General features: G+C 48.9%; 3 protein-coding genes across 3 annotated transcripts; all 3 read right to left on the bottom strand.

Annotated features, from left to right (window-relative positions):
* Positions 1-7,284: 7,284 nt before the first annotated feature.
* On the bottom strand, positions 7,285-9,518 carry LOC310843416 (ubiquilin-1-like). The gene has a single exon (XM_083736779.1). The coding sequence runs from the start codon at positions 9,198-9,200 to the stop codon at positions 7,353-7,355; it is 1,848 nt and encodes a 615-aa protein (XP_083592905.1). The 5' UTR covers positions 9,201-9,518; the 3' UTR covers positions 7,285-7,352.
* Positions 9,519-14,967: 5,449 nt separating this feature from the next.
* On the bottom strand, positions 14,968-16,842 carry LOC310843496 (ubiquilin-1-like). Its single transcript, XM_083736984.1, has one exon. The coding sequence runs from the start codon at positions 16,620-16,622 to the stop codon at positions 15,225-15,227; it is 1,398 nt and encodes a 465-aa protein (XP_083593110.1). The 5' UTR covers positions 16,623-16,842; the 3' UTR covers positions 14,968-15,224.
* A 3,075-nt stretch (positions 16,843-19,917) lies between these two features.
* On the bottom strand, positions 19,918-20,874 carry LOC310842834 (olfactory receptor 52B2-like; the record flags this gene model as incomplete). Its single annotated transcript, XM_083734974.1, has 1 exon — positions 19,918-20,874. The coding sequence occupies one exon, from the start codon at positions 20,872-20,874 to the stop codon at positions 19,918-19,920; it is 957 nt and encodes a 318-aa protein (XP_083591100.1).
* Between the last annotated feature and the right edge of the window lie 789 nt (positions 20,875-21,663).

The following is a 21,663-nucleotide window of genomic DNA, read 5'->3' as shown; positions in this document are numbered from 1 at the left end:
TGCCACCTTCTGAGGGAGTCCATTCCTCTTTCAAGCAGCTCTTATCCCCAGAAAGTTCTTCCGTGTGTTTAGTCAGAATCTCCTTTCTTGGTTTGGGTCCTCCCCTCTGGAGCAGGTTGCTCCATCTTCCCTAGGTTAGCCATTCAGTTATTTGAAGATGGTTATCATCTCTCCTCTCAGTCTCCTCTTTCCCCAGCTAAACATACCCAGCTCCTTCAACCATTCCTCACATGGCTTGGTCTTCAGACACTTGATCATCTTGGTCGCCCTCTTCTGCACATCTTCCAACTTGTCCATGTCCTTCCTAAACTGGGGGGGGGGGGTGCCCAGAAGAACTGGACACAGGACTCCAGATGGAATCTGACTGGGGATGGGAGATGGTGATATATTTTTTAAAAGTTCTTCCCAGTGTATAAAAAGACTCACCAAGCTCTTTTCTATATGGAAATACTCACATTTGTTGGTGAATCAGAAGAGGACTCTGCAGTGCCGCCAGCAGTCTGGCCATGGCAATTTATGCAGTTTCCTCTGGAATCCCAGGAGGAGGGACAGAGGAGGGTTCAGGTGAGCAGAGATCCCAGGAGGTGCAGGGACTGAATCCCAGGTGTGATGAAGCAGCAGAAGCTGGCGTTGACTCCCCCAACACACACACTGTGTGTGTGTGTGTGTGTGTGTGTGTGTGTGTGTGCGCTGTACTCTTGAAGATTTGATTCTGTTAACAGTCAGCAGCAAACGGGAGCTGTAAAACAACTACTACGGGTGTCATTATGGAACTGAGAGCTGTATAACAGCTGATGCTCTTTATGCTCTGGGGCAGCTAAAGCTTGATTTCCAGACTAGGTTGGTTGCATACAGCTTGGCAGATCATTCATTTGCTGGCCTGGGGGGGGGGGTCCTTCAATTTGGCTAACTGGCATGCAGTCTAGGCGGGTGAGAAGCTGTGGCTGTGTTGGGTTGTGGGCAACCTTTAGTCCCTGTCATCAGGCATGGCTTGCCGGTGTTGGTGTTAGAATTCCTGCTCTATGATTGCAGTCATGGGATTTTTGTCTATCACATGACGATGTATGTTTTGACTCCACAGAGTGGGAAGTGACGGAAACAGAATGTTTGTGTTACTGTGTTCTGTGAAGTGGGACTATTGTCCTTTGTTCTTTTCTCTTTGCTGTATGACGCTAGAGAGAGAAGGAGCCATGGTGCAGTGCTCTGTGTGTGTTTATATGTAAATAAAGTAGATTAGCCAAAATGCTGAGTTGCTGAGGTCGCTCTGATTGTTTAGAAATACACAATCACTTTGAGGTCCTCTCCCCTAGCATGGAAGACGAAGAGCAGACTCCATTTGAGGATCTCTCCCTCATTACAGTCGATCAGGTATATGAAGACGAGCAGCAAAGTCAGTCCTCAGGGAATGTGCAGGCGTCCTTGGAACGGACAACTCACGGAAGAACCCCGACCAAACCTAAGAGGAGGCGTGTAGTGGTGATAGGGGATTCCCTACTGAGGGGAGCAGAAGCAGTGGTCTGTGGGCCTGACAAGATGTCTCGGGAAGTGTGCTGTCTCCCCGGGGCTAAGATCCAAGATGTAACTGAACGACTGCAAGGAATCATAAACCCCACTGACAAATACCCCTTCCTCTTGGTTCATGTGGGAACCAATGACACTGCAAGCAATAGCCTCCAGAAGATCAAAAGAGACTACGAGGCTCTGGGCAGGAAATTGAAGCAATTAAATGCACAAATTGTCATCTCATCTGTCCTCCCAGTTGAACGACATGGCCCAGGGAGAGAGGGAAAAATACTGGAAGTGAACAGCTGGCTTCGCAAATGGTGTAAACAGGAACGGTTTGGATTCTTAGATCACGGGCTGCAGTTTCTTGAAGATGGACTTCTGGCAAGCGATGGGCTGCACCTCACAACGGTCAGGAGGAATGTTTTTGCCAAAAATCTCAGAAACCTCATCAGGAGGGCTTTAAACTGACTAATGTGGGGGAGGGAGACAGTGCTCCTGAAGGTAGGAGTCTATCAATTGATGAAGATGATCATCCAAATGTCATAGACCAAATGGAGCAAACAGCACGCAGACCTAGTGGTGGGAGGAAAAAATCCTTAAATAAGAGACACGGGGGAATGATTAATGGACTTCAATGTCTGTACACTAATGCGCAAAGCATGGGAAATAAACAAGGTGAGCTTGAGCTCTTGGTACAGCAAACTAAATATGACATAATAGGCATCACTGAAACCTGGTGGGATAAGTCCCATGACTGGAATGTAATAATGGAGGGTTACAATCTATTTCAGAGAAACAGACCAGACAAGAAAGGAGGAGGAGTGCCGTTATATGTCAGGGATGTGTATATCTGTGAAGAGATCCAAGATTTAGAACCTCAAAGCCAAAGTGAGATCATTTGGGACAAAATTAAGGGAGAGAAGAATAACAGGGACCTCATTGTGGGAGTTTACTATAGATCCCCAAGCCAAACGGAGGACATAGATGATGCCTTCCTGGAACAGATGGCCAAGCAAGATGGAGAACAGGCGAAGTCCCGGCAGACTGGAGGAGGGCAAATGTTGTCCCTATTTTCAAAAGGGGGGAAAGAGAGGACCCAAATAATTACAGCCCAGTCAGTCTGACATCAATACCAGGGAAGATTCTGGAGCAGATCATTAAGCAAACAGTCTGTGAGCACCTAGAAAGGAATGCTGTGATCACCAATAGTCAGCATGGATTTCTGAAAAATAAGTCATGTCAGACTAACCTGATCTCGTATTTTGACAGAATTACAAGCCTGGTAGATGAAGGGAACGCAGTGGATGTAGCCTACCTTGATTTCAGCAAGGTATTTGACAAGGTGCCCCATGATATTCTTGTAAAGAAGCTGGTAAAATGCGGTCTTGACTATGCTACCACTCAGTGGATTTGTACCGTAACTGGCTGACTGACCGAACCCAAAGGGTGCTCATCAGTGGTTCCTCTTCATCCTGGAGAAGAGTGACTAGTGGGGTGCCACAGGGTTCTGTCTTGGGCCCGGTCTTATTCAACATCTTTATCAACGACCTGGATGATGGACTCAATGGCATCCTGATCAAATTTGCAGATGACACCAAACTGGGAGGGGTGGCTAACACCCCAGAGGACAGGATCACACTTCAAAACGACCTTGACAGATTAGAGAACTGGGCCCAAACAAACAAGATGAATTTTAACAGGGAGAAATGTAAAGAATTGCACTTGGGCAAAAAAAAATGAGAGGCACAAATACAAGATGGGTGACACCTGGCTTGAGAGCAGTACATGTGAAAAGGATCTAGGAGTCTTGGTTGATCACAAACTTGACATGAGCCAACAGTGTGACGTGGCAGCTAAAAAAGCCAATGCAATTCTGGGCTGCATCAATAGGAGTATAGCATCTAGATCAAGGGAAGTAATAGTGCCACTGTATTCTGCTCTGGTCAGACCTCACCTGGAGTACTGTGTCCAGTTCTGGGCACCACAGTTCAAGAAGGACACTGAAAACTGGAACGTGTCCAGAGGAGGGCAACCAAAATGCTCAAAGGCCTGGAAACGATGCCTTAGGAGGAACGGCTAAGGGAGCTGGGCATGTTTAGCCTGGAGAAGAGGAGGTTAAGGGGTGATATGATAGCCACGTTCAAATATATAAAAGGATGTCACATAGAGGAGGGAGAAAGGTTGTTTTCGGCTGCTCCAGAGAGGCGGACACGGAGCAATGGATCCAAACTACAAGAAAGAAGATTCCACCTAAACATTAGGAAGAACTTCCTGACAGTAAGAGCTGTTCGACAGTGGAATTTGCGGCCAAGGAGTGTGGTGGAGTCTCCTCCTTTGGAGGTCTTTAAGCAGAGGCTTGACAACCATATGTCAGGAGTGCTCTGATGGTGTTTCCTGCTTGGCAGGGGGTTGGACTCGATGGCCCTTGGGGTCTCTTCCAACTCTATGATTCTATGATTCTAGGTCTGTTACACAAGCTGTGAAGACTCTGGGGATCCCTAAGTGTGCCTGTGTCTGTTCGCATCGGTCTCTGTGATGTTCGGGCAGAAGAAAGCTTTTGAAGCTCCTGAACGAATGACCAGGAGGGAGAGAACATGCCAGTCGGGCATGTGTCTCTACCAGGGTCCTACTCGAGTGTAAGATGAGCTGCTGACAGTTGGCGGGTGCCCCTTTGACTTGACGGACTCATCAGGGTGAACATTGGCCAATGGGGTGCCAGGCCAATGCAGCAGGGAGAGAGGAGTCTTGGGAAACCTTGTTGTGTGAACACAGCGTTCAGCTGTTAACTTGCGCAGGCGATGGAGGTAGAAATTACCCCCATCTGTTAACGAACTTCTGCCCAGACTTGATTTGATTTGGTTACAATGCTTAGTTTTTTTTAATGCTTACTGTTTTATTATGTTTTTAGATATGTTGGAAGCTGCCCAGAGTGCTGGGGCAAACCAGTAAGATGTGTTGGGTATAAATATTAAAATTATCATTATGGAATGGGCACATGAAGATCCACTATCCTGTACTATTACATATGAGCCTGTCCAATGATGAAGCCTAGGATGGCGAAGCAAGACTAATATTCCGGAAATCCTTGTCTTATACTCTGTGAAAGGATTCTGCGGAACTGTAACAACTCTTCGTGTGGATTATTGGACTCTATGAACAGACAGGTGGAATACATGTATGGACCTTATGCATGAACGGGATATAGAATGAACTGGGTCTTCTGCTTTTTTCGTTGAACTTTATGAAACTTCCATTGAAATCTACAATTTGATACAATGAATAGTATACCTTATTTATTCAAAAGTATAGCCGGTTACGTCTTGTGTGTTTATTAAGTGGATATGGAGACAACGTTGGCACCTGGGCTTGTTGCAGGGTCTGTCCCCCCATGTTTGTATCTTTGTTATATAGGCTACTGTTTCTGGGAAGCAGCCGTTTCGGGGTGGAAGGGCTGCCTGCAGGCAAGCAGGGATAGGACCACCACACATGGCATGTGTGTGAGACCCACCATTGCCCAGGATGAACTGCAGAGCAATGGTCGTGACGCTGGAGTGGCTGCAACTGGCAGGCATCAGGGACAGCTGCTTAACATAGCAAACATGGGCATCCAATAAAGTGAGATGCTGTGAGATTCAGGACAAAATAAAGGTCTTCTTCATGCTGAACTATGGAACTTGGCTGCCACAGGAGGCAGAGATGGACACCAACCTAGTTGCTTTAAAAGAGGATTAGTCAAATTCATGGAGCAGAGGACACAAGATCTACCCACCCGGGAAGAATGGCAGACGAAGGTGATGGAATACATGGAATTGGCTGAGATGACTGGCAGAATTCGGGGCCAAGGAGAAGAGTCGGTGGAAGAAGATTGGAAAAGGATTGTTAGAAAGATGTTGGAAAAAGAAAATTACAGTATATGGCTTTGGTAGAAATGATATAAAGGAATAAGTAAAAATGAATTGACGAAAGAGTGAACGTAAAACTACAATATATTAAATCAAATTATTAAGATAAGAACAAGGTTGGAAGGATTTGCTGAAATAGCAATTTTAATTAGAATACAAAAATGGGAGGTGTGAGGAGGTCAAGGAAATAAGTAAAGGAAGAAAGTTATGTAAAGGTTTAATCTGTGTTTTTTGTGTTTTTTAAAATGATTGTACTTTTTCTGTCTTTTTTACTTTTTTTCTTTTTTCTTTTTGTAATCTTCAAAATTCTGAATAAATATTATCTAAAAAATAAAATAAATCCATGGAGCAGAGGGCTGTCAATGACTATGAGTTGGAGGCACCAATGCTTCTGAATGCCAGTTGCTGGAAACCCCAGGCAAGGAGAGGGCTCTTGTGGCCGACTCCTGAATGTGGGTTTCTTGCAGGTATCTGGCTGGCCACTGTGAGAACAGGATGCTGGACTAGATGGGCCATTGACCTGATCCATAGGGATATAGGAAGTTACTTTATACTGACCCAGACCAGTAGGTCCCTCTAGCTCATTATTGTCTGCACTGGCTGGCATATACTCTCTACGATTTCATATAGGAGTCTCTCTCCCAAGCCTAACCTGAAGGTGCCGGGCACTGAACCTGGGACCTTCTGCAGGGGCAGATGTTCTACCACTGAGCTACAGACCTTCCCCATAAGCAGAGTTGTGTTGGATCAGGCCAATAGCTCATCTGGACCAGCATCCTTTTCTGTGGAAAATAAGCACCACTTTACTGCCTGTGGCACACTCACGTGTGCTCTGACCTGTTGTGCAACTTGAGGATTGACGCCACATGGTTGCCTACAGTCCAAAGCGAAAAAGCAGATTAAGACGACCAATCTGGTACCCAGGAATTATCTACTGCAAGAGAAAGCAGTGGTGCTCCCAGTAAGGCCGCTCCAGTTTATCAAAAGCCTCCTTCAAGCATAGCTTGGATCTGCTGGTTCTGCCTTTGATGGAGCATCACAGGAGCCCAGATGGGGGCCCAGACACCTTCCTGTGAATTGTTGGGGGCTTTTCTTTCTGTGCAGAGATGCTGACCCGAGAGGGACTTGCCCACAGGATATGCCCACCCCCCTTTCATGAGAAGATGTTCAAAGTGCAGACCCTGGTTGGCGCTGAGCTCCCCACCCAGTCCCGAGACCCCGCAGAGTGTCTGCACAAGCGGGAAGTTTTGCAGCATGGAAAAGGCACCAGCAAACTAAGACTTCTGAGGGAGCTAAGCTGCTCACTTCAGCAGCTTTGTGTGCCCACCCACACGGCCACCCAAAGGGATGTGGGCGAAAGGAACTGAAGCCCTTGCCCACTAGGCCCACTGAAACTCTTGGTCCTGGGTATCTTAATGCTCTGTGACAGAAAGATATAAGCCAACCAGAAGGAGAGAGAAAGAGAAGGCTAGAAGCAGCTCCAGAGCTTTGGCTGAGACCAGCACAACAGCTTCCCAGTTGGAGTCCTGAAGTGCTGGAGGACATCCTGGGTCAAGGCAGCTCCTCTGCCAAAAATCCCTCCAGCATTGTCAATGAAGTTCCAGGAGGCCAGCAAGAGACCAAGAGGGGCTAAGGGCTTTCTGGACAGCTAGGGCGGACCCAGCTAGGGTGGACTCCTCTGTTCCCCCTAAGACTGAGGGAGCCAGAAAGGGCCCCGAAGGTGATGACGCAACACACACCTACTTCCTCAGTGGCTTTCAGGCATCTGCTGAGGATGGTTTTTAATGTAAGGTCTTCCTTCCCTGACTCTTATAAGCAGAGCCACCTCACCCCTAAGAAAACCCAGCCTGAGTAAAGGAACACTGAGGCAAGGCCATTGTAATATCCACCATGCTGACTTTAGTGTGTCAGGTGACCCTACAAGAGGCAAAGGTAAATCTGTTGCTAGGATGCACGAGAGTTCGTAAGCTTTTCAACCGCTGCACCAATATCTCCATCTGTGTCAATTAAAGCTTGCAGGTTCAGTTCCTGGTTCTGGAAGCCCATCATCTGGAGCTGCTGCAGCTGCATCTGATAGAGGACCACTGGAGCTTGCTGATCCATTTCTTCGTCTTCCTCCTCCTCCTCCTCCTCCTCTCTTCCTCCTCTTCTTCTTCTTCTTCGTCGTCCCCGTCTTCTTTCTTCTGCTTTGGATTCACTGCTTTCTAACTCCAGGCTTTCGTCAGCCGAGATGAGGCTCCCTGCTTCCGAGGACGGGCTCTCTCCCTCGTCAGAGTCTTCCATGCTCTCGGGCTCAACGTCTGGGTCCGTCAAGGCTTGGAGGAAATCGGGCACTTCTCTTGTCAGGGTCAGCAGGCTCATCTGCAGCTGGAGGAGAGCCTGGACCGCTCTGGGGTTGGTCAGCAGTGCAGCGGCCTCTGACCTCTCCAGTTTTGCAGGGAGCTGCTGCACCCACCCTTGAGGCAGAGAAGCATCGTTACTCTCGGGGGAGTTGCAATGGCTGAGGAATAACTGGGTAGGCCCATCAGGTTTCGAGAGGGCATTGGACATGTTCTGCATGAACTCCAGGTTCTCTGTGAGTTGGTGAACCATGTTCTGGATGCTTTCGGACTTGCTCAGCTCAGGCTGGACTCCCGGGCCTAAAGCAAGCAGGATGTAGCCCTGACCAGCATCATTATTGGTACCATTGAGGTCACTGTTGCAGAAATTGTCGCCACCACTGTTGTTGGACTGAGGAGCCCAGGGATTTGGCAGGGGCTCTCTGTTTTCTGTCCGGGCCAGAGGGCTGATCCCCCCAGAAGGGGGCTTGTTCTCTGACGGGGCAAACGTGTTGCCCTGGAACTGGGCTTGGACTGCGTTCAGCATGGGGGCCTCTATGTCGTTGTAGAGCTGCTGCAAGGCACTGTACCCACCTGGGATGCTTTCGAGGTTGCTCAGGGCTCGGTCGTGGTTCCTGATGATCTCGTCCATCACCGCCGGGCTGGTGGCCACGTCGATCATCTCCCGCAGGAACTCGGAGTTGTTGAGGATATGGTTGATCTCAGGGTTCTGCTCAGCCAGCTGCTGCATCTGCGGGACGGACATGATCATCTGCCTGACCTGCTCGGTGTCACCAAAGAGGTTCTGCATGAAAGGATGCTGCATCACCTCGCTGATGAGCTCCTGCCGGGTCATGTCCTGTTCGTGGGCCTCGCCCACAATGTCAGACACGTCCATGGAGCTCAGGCCCAGAACGTTCATGCCAGTGACGCCAACAAGGAAGCCCAAGAGAAGCGGGTTGTTGTTCAAGGTGGAGGCATCCAGGTTCAGAGTGACCATCTGCAGCAAGAGGTTCTCCATGGTCTGCGCAACCAGCTTGTGGCATGAAGCCATCAGCTCTTCCGGCTGGTTGCTCCACTCGGACAGGTCAAGGCTGTGCTCCGAGGAGGCCTCGCTGGAGAGCAACATGCTTGTGGGTGGCACGGGCAGGAAGGCAGCGGGGCCGGTGTTTCCCGGGGAGGGCACAGGGTTCCCCGACAGCCTCCTCTGCGACTTGATGAAGAGGTGCACCTTGGACCCACTGACAATCTTGTGCTGCGCCAGAGTGTCCTGGTCCTTGAGGATCTCGCCGGCAAAGATCAGCGACAGCTGCTCCAGGGGCATCTTGAAGCGCTCAGAGATGAGCTTTTTGAAGTCCTGCACCAGGGTGCTCTCAACCACCTCAAAGTGCTCCTTGCGCTTGAGGGTCTTGACGGTCACCTTGATGACGCGGGTGCCAGCGGCAGTCCCATGGGGCTTTTTGCTCTCGGACATGGCTGCTGAGGAGCAGAGGTTCAGGGAGAAGGAGGAAAGCGGGACGTCTTCTTTTCCTTCCGGTGTGGCGGCGATGCTGCTGCTGCTGCTGCCGCCGCCACTTGTTCCCGTAGAGGACGCGAGAGGTGGGAAGGGGCCAGTGGTCTGCTGCTGCCCCCCTTTGTCTCAACACTAGCCAAGGCCAGAGCGCACATAACAGCGAGATGTTGCCTTCCTCTTCCGCTTGCTCACAACCTGGCAGGCACCTTCATTTTCCTCTTCTCCCCTCTGCTGCTGCCAGAAGACATGGCCTCTCTGTGAAGCTGCCTGGACTGTGAGGTCACCGCTGACCTCACAGAGAACCAGGAGGGGAGGCCCTGGTGGGCCAGGCCTCCATGGGTGCCCCCTCCCCAATAAAGGGGAGTGCAGTGGTGCACTTAACTGGAGTGACGGGGGGGGGGGAGTGTGCTTTCGTTGCAAAAAAGTTTCTTTTTAAAAAATGTTATTGGGAATTTTATTTACAATATAACATAGACCCCCCACCCCCCAATAGAGAAATCCACCCTCATTAAACGTGAACATAACATACAATAGGCATAACATAAAGGTAAAGGTAAAGGGACCCCTGACTGTTAAGTCCAGTCACAGATGACTCTGGGGTTGCGGCACTCATCTTGCTTTACTGGCCGAGGGAGCTGGTGTTTGTCCGCAGACAACTTCCGGGTCATGTGGCCAGCATAACTAAGCCACTTCTGGCGAATCAGAGCAGCACACGGAAACGCTGTTTACCTTCCCGCCGGAGCGGTACCTGTTTATCTACTTGCACTTTGATGTGCTTTCGAATTGCTAGGTGGGCAGGAGCAGGGACCGAACAACAGGAGCTCACCCCGTTGCGGGGATTCGAACCACCGACCTTCTGATCGGTAAGCCCAAGCATAACATACAACAATACAAACAATACAACCAAATAAAAGACTTCCATTATCCTGTATCTGGCTTCCTTATTTACTTAGAATCATAGAATCATAGAATCATAGAGTTGGAAGAGACCCCAAGGGCCATCGAGTCCAACCCCCTGCCAAGCAGGAAACACCATCAGAGCACTCCTGGCATATGGTTGTCAAGCCTCTGCTTAAAGACCTCCAAAGAAGGAGACTCCACCACACTCCTTGGCAGCAAATTCCACTGTCGAACAGCTCTTACTGTCAGGAAGTTCTTCCTAATGTTTAGGTGGAATCTTCTTTCTTGTAGTTTGGATCCATTGCTCCGTGTCCGCTTCTCTGGAGCAGCAGAAAACAACCTTTCTCCCTCCTCTATGTGACATCCTTTTATATATTTGAACATGGCTATCATATCACCCCTTAACCTCCTCTTCTCCAGGCTAAACATGCCCAGCTCCCTTAGCCGTTCCTCATAAGGCATCGTTTCCAGGCCTTTGACCATTTTGGTTGCCCTCCTCTGGACACGTTCCAGTTTTCAGTGTCCTTCTTGAACTGTGGTGCCCAGAACTGGACACAGTACTCCAGGTGAGGTCTGACCAGAGCAGAATACAGTGGCACTATTACTTCCCTTGATCTAGATGCTATACTCCTATTGATGCAGCCCAGAATTGCATTGGCTTTTTTAGCTGCTGCGTCACACTGTTGGCTCATGTCAAGTTTGTGGTCAACCAAGACTCCTAGATCCTTTTCACATGTACTGCTCTCAAGCCAGGTGTCACCCATCTTGTATTTGTGCCTCTCATTTTTTTTGCCCAAGTGCAATACTTTACATTTCTCCCTGTTAAAATTCATCTTGTTTTTTTGGCCCAGTTCTCTAATCTGTCAAGGTCGTTTCGAAGTGTGATCCTGTCCTCTGGGGTGTTAGCCACCCCTCCCAGTTTGGTGTCATCTGCAAATTTGATCAGGATGCCCTTGAGTCCATCATCCAGGTCGTTGATAAAGATGTTGAATAAGACCGGGCCCAAGACAGAACCCTGTGGCACCCCACTAGTCACTCTTCTATAAACTGTTTCCTTTATGAATAATTATTAAGATTTTTTCTAATTATAACTTAAATATCCACAAAGTCTCCTGCAGACATTAATGGAAACAAGTCCAGGTATGTATTTTAGGGCACTGTTTTGCGAAGTATTCTCTGCAATTTCCCCATGCCTTTTGAAACTCTTGTCTAGTGTGATCTCTCATTGCTCTGTTAATCTAGCCAGTTCAATATACCCTAACAGTTTGTCTTGCCATTCCTTTCATTGCTAAATTCAATGACATCTAATGACCTGGATGTTGGAAGATTCAGGACAGATAAAAGCAGCACAGATTTAAACTGTGGAACTCATTGCCACAGGAGGCAGTGGTGGCAATCAACCTGGATGGCTTTAAAAGAGGGTTAGATGAATTCGTGGAGGAGTTGAGGGCTATCAATGGCGACCATCCAAGATGGCTGTGCTCTGTCCTCCACATTTGAAGGCAGCAATCTTTCTGGATCCCAGTTGCTGGAAGCCACAGAAGGGGAGAGTGCTGCTTTGCTTGTGCTGGAGTTTTGCTTGCAGGTTTTCCACGGGGCTCTGAGAGGTCACTGTGAGAACGGGGTGCTTTGAGGACGCTGTGAGAAGAGCAGCACTCCTCTTCTGTTCTTAGGAATTTGCCTATTAGGCCAGGCAACCTCTGCTAGTCTTGTTGGATTGCTTGCTTTTACTTACACATTCCGCCTGGCCTTTGGCTTGGAATCAATTTGATTCCGTCCCCCTCTTTCTTTTTTCCTTTCTCCTCTGTGTTGGAACTCCTATTTGGGGACTTCCCTGGCTTTTTTCTGGCCCATGTAGGACCAGTCTGGATAGTTAGCCTTGGAGAAGACTTGACATTTTTATCCCCCAAAAAGTTTTTGAGTGAGTTTCCACTGAAGTGAGGCTGCATTTTAATGTTTTAATGTATTTTAATCTTGTTTTTCAAGCTGTATTTCAATCAATTGTTTTTATATTTGGTGTTAGGCACCCTGAGCCCGGTCTTGGCTGGGAAGGGCGGGGTATAAATAAATTTATTATTATTATTATTATTATTATTATTATTATTATTATTACTACTACTACTACTACTACTACTACTACTACTACTACTACATGCCGTTTTCCCACAATGTGTTGTGCCCAAAGGGGCTGGCAGAAAGCACCCCTAACATCAAAATGGAGAACACTGGGAATACAAACGTACGAAATGCAGAACACGCCAGTAAGTTCAAAATAACAAAAGTCAACTATTTAGCAAACACAGAATAAATTCAATTCAATTAAAACAAAATAAAACCCCAGCCCATTAAGCTTAAGGACACAAATACAAAGTGAAAATGTAAATTAACCAACAATAAAGTTTCTGGTACTGGCCTTGCTGCTCTGCAAGGAGCCTGGCTTAAATGCAGTTCAGAGGGGAGGGCATGCAGCTGGCTCCCATGTCTTTACTCCAGAGGAGGCTGGCAGCAGCAAAAGGTCAATCTCGGGGAGGACAATGATGGTCCGTGTCTGCCTCAGCCTCCTCAAAGTACCAGCTGCTGGTGCAGGTCTGATTGCACTTCCCTCCTCCTCGTTCTGTTGAAGGGGGCACTGGATATCTGCCCCCAAAGTCTCACCCTATTGGCACCAAGTGGCTGCGGATTTAATACATTTACACACAAGTTTTCAATAACAACCCTTCCCAAAGAGGTTTCAGAGATACCACAATGTCACGTTCAGAGATCCCCTTCTTTCTTTGAATTCTAGGAAGAAGAGCCAGTGTGGTGTAGTGGTTAAGAGCGGTGGACTCATAATCTGGTGAACCGGGTTTGCTTCCCCGCTCCTCCACATGCAGCTGCTGGGTGACCCTGGGCTAGTCACACTTCTTGAGCTTCCCATCGGGGGCATTGGGTTGCCAGTGTGAAAACAGGACAGCAAGCTAGATGGACCCTCTTTGGCCTGATCCAGCAAGCTTTGGCCTCTTGCATGATCAACAGCAGTGGGATTTACACCTAGGAAAAGTCAAGACTCCCAATAGTTTGGAAGTCAGTTCTAATGGAAGTGTTAGGGTTGGGTAGCACCAGGAGCCAACTGTCCGCAAGAAGTCCTGGAGAAGATAGGCATTTATTTATTTATTCATTCATTCATACATACATACATACATACATACATACATACCCCACCCATTCTGGGCAGCTTTCAACAGAACTTTAAAAACAGAATAGAAGTTCAAATGCATGTCAAAGTGTAAGTAGATAAATAGGTACAGCTCTGGCGGGAAGGTAAACAGCGTTTCCATGCGCAGCTCTTGTTCGCCAGAAGCGGCTTAGTCATGCCGGCCACATGACCCGGAAGCTGTTCGCTGGCTCCCTCAGACAATAAAGCGAGATGAGCGCCGCAACCCCAGAGTCGGCAATGACTGGACCTAACGGTCAGGGGTACCTTTACCGTCTCCACAGCAGCCTTGCAGAGCAGGCCTGGAACACATGGAAACCCACAAGTGATGATGTGAGGATGAGTGGGTGGTTTGGCTCCATGTGGACCTGGTTCTAGCATAAGGTTGTCTAGGCAGCAGCCAACTTCATCTGAAGCACAGAACAGCAGAAGGAAGATGGGAACCACGTTGAAATAAACCAGCCAGCCTGCTTCCCCAGACAGCACATTTATTGTAGCATAGCCACCCCTTTGTTTGCTTTTTCTGTGGCATCTGCACAGCATCAGGAACAAAACATCCTCCTCTTAGGTTTTCCCTTTTGGGCTTCCATCCCCTCTAGAACTCAGAAGATCCACCTTTTAAAGGTGCAATGTCCCAAAGAGTGGATGGCCCATGGCATTGCTTTTTAGCCTGTTAAGAACTATATAGTCATTTCCCAAATTGGTCTCTGTGTTCCCCTCTTCATGGCCTGCCTCTCCTTTGTAGGAATTGGCTCTGTCACCCCAACTCTTCCCTTTCCAAATATCATTGTGACCTTATCACTCCCTCCTCCTTTGCTCCCTCACTCCTAAATTGTCGGCAAGTGGGGACACAGACATGACCGAGAGTGCAATGGCGAGGGAGGGTGTGCTTAACCCTTTCTCCTCTCAGGAGAACCAGGGTGGTGCAGTGGTTAGAGTGCTGGTCTAGGACCTGGGAGAGCAGGGTTCAAATGCACCCACTCTGCCATGAACTTCACCAGGAGGTGAGAGCCGCTGCCTCTCAGCCTAACCTACCTCACAGGCTTGTTGTGGGGATTAAATGAAGAAGAAGAAGAAGAAGAAGAAGAAGAAGAAGAAGAAGAAGAAGAAGAAGAAGAAGAAGAAGAGTAGTTTGGATTTGATATCCCGCTTTATCACTACCCGAAGGTGTTTCTGTGCACTGCTCTGGTTCGCCGAAAGCAGTTTAGTCATGACGGCCACATGACCCAGAAGCTGTCTGTGGAGAAATGCTGGCTCCCTTGGCTAATAGAGTCAGATGAGTGCGCAACCCCAGAGTCGTCCACGACTGGACCTAACGGTCAGGGGTACCTTTACCTTTAAGGAGTCTCAAAGCGGCTCACAATCTCCTTTCCCTTCCTCCCCCACCACAAACACTCTGTGACGTGAGTGAGGCTGAGAGACTTCAGAGAAGTGTGACTAGCCCAAGGTCACCCAGCAGCTGCATGTGGAGGAGCAGAGACGCGAACCTGGTTCCCCAGATTATGAGTCCACCACTCTTAACTGGGAGAACCATGTGACCACCTTGAATTCTGCAGAGAAAAAAGATGGGATGCAAATGCAGCAAATTAATTGATTAATGGTTCCAAATAAAATAAATAAATAGGAGAGCAGTAAGACTGTTGGCTTTTGTTTATTACATTGCGTGGACATTAAAGTCAACCCATTTCAGAAGCCCCAGCCTGCCAGAGGAGACCTTTTCATCGCCCTCACAGTCAGAACAGCCTCCGGTGGCCCCCCAACTATTCAGCAAGAAGGGGACCCCTTCCCTCCTCTTGTCCGTGGGCAAAGGGTCTGTCTGGGCTTTGTGGTGGCGCAGCAAGTTTATTCTTGGGAGGGAGAAGATTTGAAGCTTGCCCAGGAGTTGGGTGGTCTTATTCAGAAGTGGCCGACCCCGGGCAGGGGTAGCCATTGACCCAGGGGCTCACCCCCGTGGAGTAGCCTCTCAAGCGCAGCATGAACCAGGGAACCAGCACAGGTGCCTCGGCCATCAGCGCCTGGAGCCCTTGTTCCATCTGCACCCAGGCCTGGATGGCTTTGGGGTTGGACATGGCGGCCACCATCTCTGGGCTCTGCATCTGCTGGGAGAAGTGGAGGACCTGCTGCTGTGCCTGCTCTTGTTGGGCCACCGGAGGCCTTTCTGCAGCCCGCAGGGCGCTCTGCATGAGGGAGAAGATCATGCGTTTGGTGTAAGCGTTGCAGAGGTTGACAATCAGCTTCGGGATCTCGCTGGCATCCGGTGGTGGGAGGCTGCCCAGGTCAAACGCCCCAGCCCCGGACGTGGGCGGCAGGTTGGGCATGGAGGAGCTTTGCCCTGGAGGGGGAGCCAGGCTGCTGAAGGCAGCAGTGCTCTCCTCGCTGCAGGTGCTGTGGGTGCTGTGGGAGCTGTGGCAAAGGGGCAGAGAGCCCACACGATCCAGGCTCTCCAGCTGGGACCCATGGCTCCTCCCCAGGGTGGAGGCGAAGAGCTCCTGGATGGCGTTCAGCCCTGGTTCTGGTAGCTCACTGTTCAGCTGCCTTAGGGGGTTGTCCCCTCCAGGGATGCTGCCGTGGAGGCTGATCAAGGCTTGGTCTGGAGCCTTCAGGTCCTGGAACATCTCTGGGTTCTTTGCCAGGTCCACAATCTCCATCATCTTGTCCAGGATCACCCTCATGATGTCCATATTGTTGAGTATGTGTCTGATGGCCGGGACTTGCTGGGCCAGCTGCTGGATCTCTGGGTTGGCCAGGATCACCTGCCGGACCTTCTCGACAATCATCTCTGAGGTGGGCACCAGCTGCCACTCGGAGCTGGAGGGGGCTGCCTCAAGGGACCCCCAGGAGCCCCGCAAGCTCGAGCTGAAAGCCGGGGAAGGAAGGCTGCCCCCAGATGGTGTCAGGGCAGGTGGCATAGTCCCGGGAATATAGGGAGACTGAGGAGGGTCTTCCAGGTCCCTTTTGAGAGTCCTGATCACCAGGTGTACAGTCATCCCATCCGTGATCCCGCAGTGGCGGAGCGTGTCCTTGTCCTTCAGGATCCTCCCAAAGTAGACCAGCACCAGCTGGCTGGTGTCGCAGGAGAAGTGCTTGGCAAGCTCCTCCTTGAACTGCTGGATGGTGCTGAGCTCTGGGAGCAGGAACTGGGCGCTGGTCTTGGGGGACTTTGCCGTGATGCAGATGAAGTTGGGGTTGGAGGCGAGGATGGGGCAGGCCTCTGGGGGCCCTTCCGGGTCTTTGTCCATGGTTTCCATGATGCACGGAGGAGGAAGAGGAGGAGGAAGAGGGGCTTGCATGGGAGAAGCGGGGCAGAGGTGTCTCGCTAGGCAGAGAAGGTGCCTGGGGAAGGACGGCGCTGCTTAAGTCACCTGGAGGACTAAGTTAAGACAGCCACTGGGTTGTGGTCCTTTAGGAGAGCAGCTGGCTGCCCCATACACTGGCGCTGGGGTATGGCAAGCCTGATGGTGCTCCCTCCCTGGACCTTCTTCTCTCCCCTCCCTCCCTCCCTCCCTCCTCCTGAGCGAAGGAGCTGCTCTCCACACCGCAGGTACATCAAGGAGTGGGGGGGGGGTACTGTGACATCACCAGTGATGTCAGCAATGATGTCGCCACCACCCGCAAAGCTCTTGGTAGCTGGCAGAAGGAGCCTCCAGGAGGGATCTCAGCCCTCAGGTCCCCTCTGGAAGGGACAGGACTTCTGCTCTGAGGCAAGGCCACCCGAGGCCAGGACCTAGAGTTACCACTTCATAGAATTGAAGAGTTGGAAGGCGTCCCCAAAGGTCCTCTCTTCTGACCCCCTGCAATGCAGGAATCACAGCTAAGGAATCTCTGACAGATGGCCATCCCAACCTCTGCTTATAGACCTCTAAGGAAGGAGAGTCTGCCGCCTTCTGGATGAGTCTGTTCCATAGCTGTCAACTTTTTCCTTTTTTTAAGGGAAATTCCCTTATTCCGAATAGGATTCCTCGCAAGAAAAGGGAAAGGTTGACAGCTATGGTCTGTTCCACCGTCCAGCGGTTCAAGTCACAAAATACTTAGTTCGGCTCTCCTGGTGTATGTGCTGGAATCTGTTTGGGGCCTGGTGGGGAGCTTTTGTTCTCCTAGGCTTTTCAGAAACTCTCATATTTTCATGCATTTCAGCTTAAAAAGCAGCAGCCCTCTTTTACTCTCCCCTTCGGATTTTAAAGCTTTTTATAGTGATTTTTTTTTTAAAAAAAGAAAACTTTATTTAGAAAAACAAAGGGAAAAACCACAGTAATTGTTACATCAATTCATTACAATTAACCGATTTTAACAATATACAAATAGTGATAGAAAAAATTACAGAACATCACTTAACTTACTGAAGTTTTCATATTACACTTTTTTCTCTTTATCTCTTTCTTAACAAATCAAAAAGAGAAAGGCTAAAAAAGGAGGCACAAAAAAAGAAAAGAGAAAAGGAAGAAGAAAAGGGGGGAAGGGGGGAAGAAAGAAAAAAAAGAAGGAAACAAAACAAAACAAAATAAATATATTTGACTTCCGAGTAGACTCATTGTATTATTATTTCTACTATTTTTTCACACACAGTTCCAATATGATAGAATACTTTATAGTGATTTTATGCTGCTCTATGATAGCATTATATGGGTCACGCTTGGTGTGGATTGTTTTAGGGTTAGAATTTGAATATTGCACTTCTATTGATTCCCCCCCCCCCCCCCGACAATGGGTGGTGATAACATTCCAAAGGCGGAGGGATAGTGAGCTAGATAAACAGAATACACTTCTCTCCTTTTCCAAACCGTTTCCTGTGCCTGATGAGCTGCAGAAAAGATTCCTGCATTCCAGGGGGTTGGAATAGACAACACTTGTGGTCTCTTCCAACTCTGCAATTCTATGGTTCCATGAGTTCCCTCATCCTACACAATCCTTACCTTTCCATCCTCTGGAGAAGACCTTCCTCACTGCACTGCACCAAATATCATATTACTGGCACAAAATAAATGCTACATCTTTCTCTCTCTCTCTCTCTCTCTCTCTCTCTAACACACACACACACACACACACACACACACACACTTCTTCTTCTTCATCATCTTCTTCTTCCTCTTCTTTCTTCTTTGGCGGCCCCTCGTAGCCAAGTTAAAACATGGTTTTAACAATGAGTCTGTAAGTGTCTGTGGAGGCCAATTCTGGATCCACATGTCCTTCCACAGGGGGGACATCGGTTTCTGGGTGGGAGTTGATCCCGGTGAGGGTTTGCCAAGCGTGCCTTCCTCTTAGCACATTTCTCCCTTGCATTCTGAGTTTGAGCATCTTCAAAGTCCATGGCACCTTTGGTCAAGGCTGTTCTCCAACTGGAACGCTCACAGGCCCGTGTTTCCCAGTTGTCAGTGTTTATATTACATTTTTTTTAGATTTGCCTTGAGGCAGTCTTTAAACCTCTTTTGTTGACCACCAGCATTACGCTTTCTGCTTTTAAGTTCTGCTTTGGAAGATGATCATCAGGCATCTGCACTCGCTGGATCATCACCTTGTCGTGGTGAGTGGGCTTGCATGTTCCTATGACCCTTGTGAGTGAAGCCATCGGGAATCTCGTACTCCTAGCAGGGTCACCCAAGGTGGTAAGGTCAAAGAGAAGGAGCTAGACAAAGAATGATCCAAGAAGTCCTCAAAGGCAGAACAGGTGGGTGATAACAAGTGGTATGTTACAACGGCTTTGAAGGCGGATGAAGGCTGCAGCAGATAGGAATCTACTGGTTTGTCGTGACTACTTCATACCATCGGAAAAGAGCCCTACTGTGAAGACTGTGCATTGGTGCACTGATCTACACACATAAAACAAATTCACACACAGACGTCTTCCAAAACACACACACACGCGCACACACACAGCCCTAGCAGCTCATCTGTACAATTCTCGATGCATTCTGCAGAAGGCACATGCAGAAGACGACGGTAGGGGCAATCTTTTCTGGAAGATTTTTGTATTTCGAGGAGTTTAGTGATCTGACATGGTCGTCTCTTCCTGCCTCTCTTTACCTCCCCTCTCTGTCTCTTGTTCTGCTCTTTGATGGCTGAGAATAGCCTTTTAATGCCCTGGTTTGTGGAAGGAAGTAATAGTGTTGGGCACTTTCCTTCTTTGAAGTGAGACATTGGAGAGGTGGCTAGTTAAGGAATCATCTGCGCTAGCTAGTTGGGCGAGGCACGTAGGCTAACAAGTTAGCTATCTGTAAATCAAATGGTTTGGGGGCATAGCTCTCAGAAGCTCATGCATCCTGAGTCCACCTGGGGTCCATTCACCACTTCTTGATGGCTTCCCAGTGGCAGATCAAAGTGCTTCCTTGGTAATGTATATAATGCTTGTTGTTTAGAATAAAATCTTTAATCTCGCTTGTGTTTGTATTGCTTCTGAATCTCATCAAAAGAACCATCTGCATTTGGCAAGACAACAGCCTAGCTCAGGGTGCTGAACTCAGCACTGCTTTGGTTACTCTTGGTATATTAAAAAATGTAGATGAATACATCAGATGGAAACTTCTCTCCCTTCATTCTAGGGATCGCCCTCCATCCCTTCAACTTTCCTTGTCAGTGAATGGGGAGCTGCTTTTAGGTAACTGGTCTGTTGAAACATTGGTGGAACAAGCTGGTGACTCTCCGCAGGATCTCCTTGGTCTTTACCCCATAAACAATGGGGTTCAGCATGGGAGGGATGAGGACATACAAGTTGGCCAGTAGGATGTGAACATAGCCTGGGATGTGGTGGCCAAAGCGATGGGCAAAGAAGGAGAAGAATGCAGGTGTGTAGAACATGAGGATGACGCAGAGGTGGGAGCCGCAGGTGCTGAGTGCCTTCAGGCGAGCGTCTTTGGAGGAGAGCCGAAACACAGCCCTCAAGATCAGACCGTACGATGCTGCTATCAGCAAGGTGTCCACACCGATGGCCAAGATGGCCACCATGAAGCCATACCAGATGTTGACCGTGATGTCGGAGCAAGCCAGCCGGGCGATGCCCATGTGCTCGCAGTACGTGTGGGGAAGGATGTTGCGTTGGCAGAACGTCAAGCGCTTGACGAGGAAGATGACCGGGAAAATCACGCAGAAGCTTCGGACCATGGCAGCCAGCCCAATTCTCCGGATGACTGAATTGGTCAGCAAGGTGGTGTAGCGCAGTGGGTCGCAGATGGCAATGTAGCGGTCGAAGGCCATGGCCATGAGGATGGCCGACTCAGCGATGAAGATGCTGTGGATGAAGAACATTTGGGCTAGGCAACCTTTGAAGGAGATCTCCCCGGCCTTGAACCAGAAGATGGCCAGCATTTTGGGAGCGGTGGAGGTGGACAGAAGCAAGTCAGTGACAGCCAGCATGGAGAGGAAGAAGTACATGGGCTGGTGGAGGCTGCGCTCTGTGAAGATGATGAACAACAGAGTGCTATTCCCCACCAGAGCCACAATGTACATCAGGCAGAAGGGGATGGAGATCCAGATGTGAAAGGCCTCCATCCCTGGGATGCCAGTCAAGATGTAGGTGGTGGGGGGCAAGGAGCTGTGGTTGGCTGGCAGCATCTGGGGCCTTGGAAGGGCTTCCTGGTAGCTGTGGTGGATGTAATCAGGAATCCGTTCCCTCTCCAGCAGGCGCTGGATGGAAGACAGTTCACAGGGAAGAAAATCTACTGGGATCCGGAACAAATCCTGAGGAAGATGAGAAGCATTAGAAATAATTTTCTGAGGCCAAGAGCTGTTCGACAGATCCCCTCGGTGGACTCTCTTTCATAGGAGATTTTTTAAACAAAGTTGGGTATTCTTTTGTATTGTGCTTCCTGCATTTACGAAGACAGCAGAGTCAACACAGAGTTAAGCCAGAATGTGGAAACCCTGCAGCCTTGTAGTGGGTCTGTCTGGTGGGTCTCCTCTCCTGCCCACCCTGAACAAGGAAGCTTTGTGTGTGCTAACAAATAATAAATAAATAATACACATGTTGTCCAGAGAACTCATTCGGCTGTCAAATCTCTCCTTCCCTTTGACATTCATGTTCTGTTAATCTGACTTTAACAGGAATGGCACAGCAGATGCTCAAAGGTGTACGAAAACACTTCTGTGTTTCTTTGAGGAGGGTCCACCTGAAAGCAATCTGTTGTTGCTTTTTCAAAAAAATAATCATTTGTAATCTTTCAATAGGTTGAACTTTAATGTATATACCTCTTTAATTCCGCCATAATTTCCATCTGACATTGGACTTCCCTTCTGTGGTTCCCCGTATTTTCTAATATTGCTGCATATGATAACTTATTCTGCACCCTGCCCTCACCATACTATTCCAAAAGTCGTCATTTACTGCTGCTCCTTATTCAAATC

The sequence above is a fragment of the Podarcis gaigeae genome, assembly GCF_964106915.1.
Source record: "Podarcis gaigeae genome assembly, chromosome: 4".
NCBI classification, from domain to species: Eukaryota; Metazoa; Chordata; class Lepidosauria; order Squamata; family Lacertidae; genus Podarcis; species Podarcis gaigeae.
This window is presented reverse-complemented; position numbering and strand designations above follow the sequence as displayed.

Excerpts from the sequence above, each read along its gene's own strand:
- LOC310843416 (XM_083736779.1), bottom strand. The coding sequence starts at position 9,200 with ATGTCCGAGAGCAAAAAGCCCCATGGGACTGCCGCTGGCACCCGCGTC.
- LOC310843496 (XM_083736984.1), bottom strand. The coding sequence starts at position 16,622 with ATGCAAGCCCCTCTTCCTCCTCCTCTTCCTCCTCCGTGCATCATGGAA.